Source organism: Echinops telfairi, unplaced genomic scaffold (assembly GCF_000313985.2).
Source record: "Echinops telfairi isolate 266 unplaced genomic scaffold, ASM31398v2 ScPeMD7_7458;HRSCAF=8496, whole genome shotgun sequence".
NCBI classification, from domain to species: Eukaryota; Metazoa; Chordata; class Mammalia; order Afrosoricida; family Tenrecidae; genus Echinops; species Echinops telfairi.
In genome coordinates this window covers 26,985,758-26,989,004 of record NW_022111358.1, presented here as the reverse complement: position 1 = coordinate 26,989,004, position 3,247 = coordinate 26,985,758, and the positions used below count along the sequence as shown (strand labels likewise).

The 3,247-nt window shown below is 60.4% G+C and overlaps 1 protein-coding gene across 1 annotated transcript in view; it reads left to right on the top strand.

The window, feature by feature from the left end:
• PLXDC1 (plexin domain containing 1) overlaps positions 1–3,247 on the top strand; it is a 61,505-nt gene that overhangs the window by 31,973 nt on the left and 26,285 nt on the right. The window contains exons 3-4 of the mRNA XM_004707107.2: positions 2,205–2,348; positions 2,585–2,654. Coding sequence (XP_004707164.1) covers positions 2,205–2,348; positions 2,585–2,654 — 214 coding nt within the window. The remainder of the gene's footprint in view (positions 1–2,204; positions 2,349–2,584; positions 2,655–3,247) is intronic.

Genomic DNA, 3,247 nt, shown 5'->3' with positions numbered 1-3,247 from the left:
ACTGTAACCTTTCAGAAGTCTCAGTGTCTGAAGCCACAAAGGGAAACGTGGCTCTGTAGCGGAGGCAAGGAGCCCTGGTGGCAAAGTGATTACCAGTTGGGCTCCTGACTCCAAGCCAGCGATTTAAAACCACCAGCCGCTCCTTGGGGGAGAAGCGTGGGCTTTCTACTCCCGTCAGCAGTCAGCTTCAAGCTAGGTCCATAGGAATCCCAGGAAGCAGGCTGGGGTGGGGGCAGCAGACTCTCTGGGGGGCCTCTGTGCTCTCTCTTTGCGTAATTGGCGGCTCAGAGCTTTGCTTCTAGGCAGGCAGGTGGAGGTGTTTTCTGTCTTTGCATTTATTTTGTTTCTGGTGGCCGAGGCCCCGGCAGAGATGACGGGTGGAGAGAGGAGAGTGGGGCCCCCAGAGGAAGAGATGTTGCTCCTGGAGTGGTGTGATCCCAGGCGAGGGGGCGAGAGGCAGAGCGAACGGAGCTGTTTTCTTGAGGCTCCCAGCTCTGGGACCAGCCCAGGGCTTGGGACTGAGCTGGGGGGCAGGGCACCCACTTGGAGAGCTGGTGGCTGTGGCAGCAACGGTTGGCAACAAGCGTTGGCATAAGGAATTGTTCTCCCCTAGGGGACGGTGGCTTCAGGGTGTCTCCCTTCCTAAGGAGTACCAGAAACCTGATGCGGGTGGGCCCGCTTGGCACGCGTGAGTAGTGTGCACATGGGCGCATGCGTACAATGGGAGTGACCATCTGCAAGAGAGAGAGGCGGGAGGTCAGCTAGATGGCATTTCAGCAGAGCCTGGAAAGGGCAGGGCGAGAAGGCAAGGAAGGTCATTCCAGGCCGGAGGCCCAGCAAGCCCCTTCTGCACCGGTCAACTCAGATTCACAGCAATGCCCATGGATGGAGGAGAACCGCCCACCAGGCTTCCAGGCTGCAGATCTTTCTGGAAGCAGACTGCCACAGAGCAGCTAGGTGGGGGCGGGGGTCCCAGCCACCTACCTGTTGGTTTTCGGCCGAGTGCTTAACCCCTGCACCACCAGGGCTCCTTGTAGAAGAAACAGCCCTGCAAAGGCATGCGTGGTCCCCAGTGTGTGCTGGGCCTGGCAGGGCCATCTGCCCCGGTGGGTGGTGCCCAGGATGAGAAGAAGCGGGAGAAGTCACAATACGAGGGACTGGCGGGTGGCTCATGCTTGGACCGTCCATGCCAGCCTCAGAAGTCTGGGCTTCATCTCGGGAGCAGGGGAGCTGCCAGTGGCTTTTAAGCTAAGTGATGTGGCCACACATGCGTTTCAGAGGCTAGGGCTCTGTATGGGGAGGGTGGCTCAGAGGATGGATTAGAGGGTGGACAGTCTGGAGCTAAAAGCAGTGGGCAAGGCCCCTCCCCGCTTTCTACGTTCATTTCCCTCTAGCCCTGTCCTGACCCCTAGTCCCAAGAAAGAGCCATCACACGGGAGGCCAAGACAGAGCCAAGAGCTTGTCACTTGTCAGAAGCAGAGTCTGGCTCCTGGCTGGTGCGGCAGGCCGGAATCCCTGCCCCCCCTTCCCGCTCCTGCTGGGGCCAGGGCTCGGGCTGGCTGGGCAGCTGGCAGCCTGGCAGGGAGAACCTTGTCTGCTCTGTGGTGTCTGCAGTCACTGCCGCTGCTGGGCAAGCTGATTAATGACCCGCGAAGTCCAGGACGCCTCACCGGTCAGCAGCCCCATCCCTGCAGCCGTGGGCAAGGACCCTGCTGGCTCTGCCCCCTGCCCTCCAGTGGCCGGCCCTGCTGGGGGGCTTCAGCTCCATCCTGCCAGGAAATGTGGATACCCAACTCCCACCCGTTTTCCCACCCTTTGCCAACCATTCCCTGGGCCCTGAAATCCTGGCCCCAGATGCTGGAGCCTTTCCAGAAGGAAGCCAGGAGAAAGTGGAGGCGTCCTACTCCCCTAAGTAGCCACGGCCTCAGACACCCACAGAGATAGGTCTGCTCTGTCCTACGGGATCGCTGCATGTTGGAATGGGCTCGGTGGCCGTGAGAGGGCCCTGGGGCACAGCCAGAGGCCAGGTAGTGAGCGGTCTGGGGCCGAAAGGGCCTGGACACGGGGCACAGCCCAGCCCCTCCAGGAGGGGTGACTGTGGTGCCCAGCAGTCTGCGTGAGCTGGGCAGCAGGGTGGTTCCTGGCCAGCCGACCAGCTGCTCACGCCTCCCGTGGGCTGGCTCTGTCTTGGCTGATGCTGACAGGAGGACAACCACAGCTACTATGTGTCCCGCCTGTTCGGCCCTGGTGAGCCCCGCAGCCGGGAGCTGTGGATGGACGTGGTCGCGGCCAACCAGAGCCAAGTGACGGTGCACAGAATCCTCTCCAGCACCCACCGGCAGGCTTCGGTGAGTGCCCGGTCCCAGCAGCGCCACCCTGGTCTGGGAGTCTGGGAGGTGGGGTCCAGCCCTGCTCAGTGGGCACACCTACAGGGAGTGTCGGACTAGAGCTGGCTTGTCCACCTGTGTTCCTGGGAGGGGGGAGGCTGTCCCTCGCCCTGTCTGGACAAGAGTGAGGCAGTGTGGGTCCCCAAGCCCCTCGGCCTGTGACTCAGCCCATGCTGACTCTTTCCTGTCCCCTGCAGAGAGTGGTCTTGTCCTTCGACTTCCCTTTCTACGGACATCCTCTGCGCCAGGTCACCATAGCAACTGGAGGTAAGGCTGTGTCAACGGGGCAATCTCAGCCAGAACCTGGAGCCTTCTTAGGTGGGGGCTGTATGGACAGACTTGGGGAGAGACCATGTTTGGCTCTCTTGGGAACCTTACATTCTGGGGCAGGGGGCCAGTGAATGCCTCAGGCCACCCTCTTCTATCAGCTGACTTGCTCTTCTGGGAGAAAGATTAGAGATAGCTAGTGAGGAACCCTGCTGGCCTGATGGTGAAACGCTTGGCTGCTAACCACAAGAATGGTGGTTCAAACCTACCCACCTCGACACAGGGGGGAAGACGTGGTCATCAGCTCCCCTGGGACCCGCTCTGCCCCAGAGGCTCCCCATGAGCTCACCCTGATTCGATAGCACCCAACAGCGAACTGATGCAGACATATTAGGGGCACGTGTATCTCTCTCTGGGAGCCCTGAGAGCCGAGTGGTTATGATTGGGCTGCAATCTACAAGGTCCTCAGTTTGAAACCAGCCTGCTCCACCGGTGAAAGATGGAGCATTCTATTCCCATAAGCAATTAGAGTCTCAGAAACCCACAGGGGCAGTTCAACCCTATGCTGCAGTGTCGCTACGAGTTGGCATCCA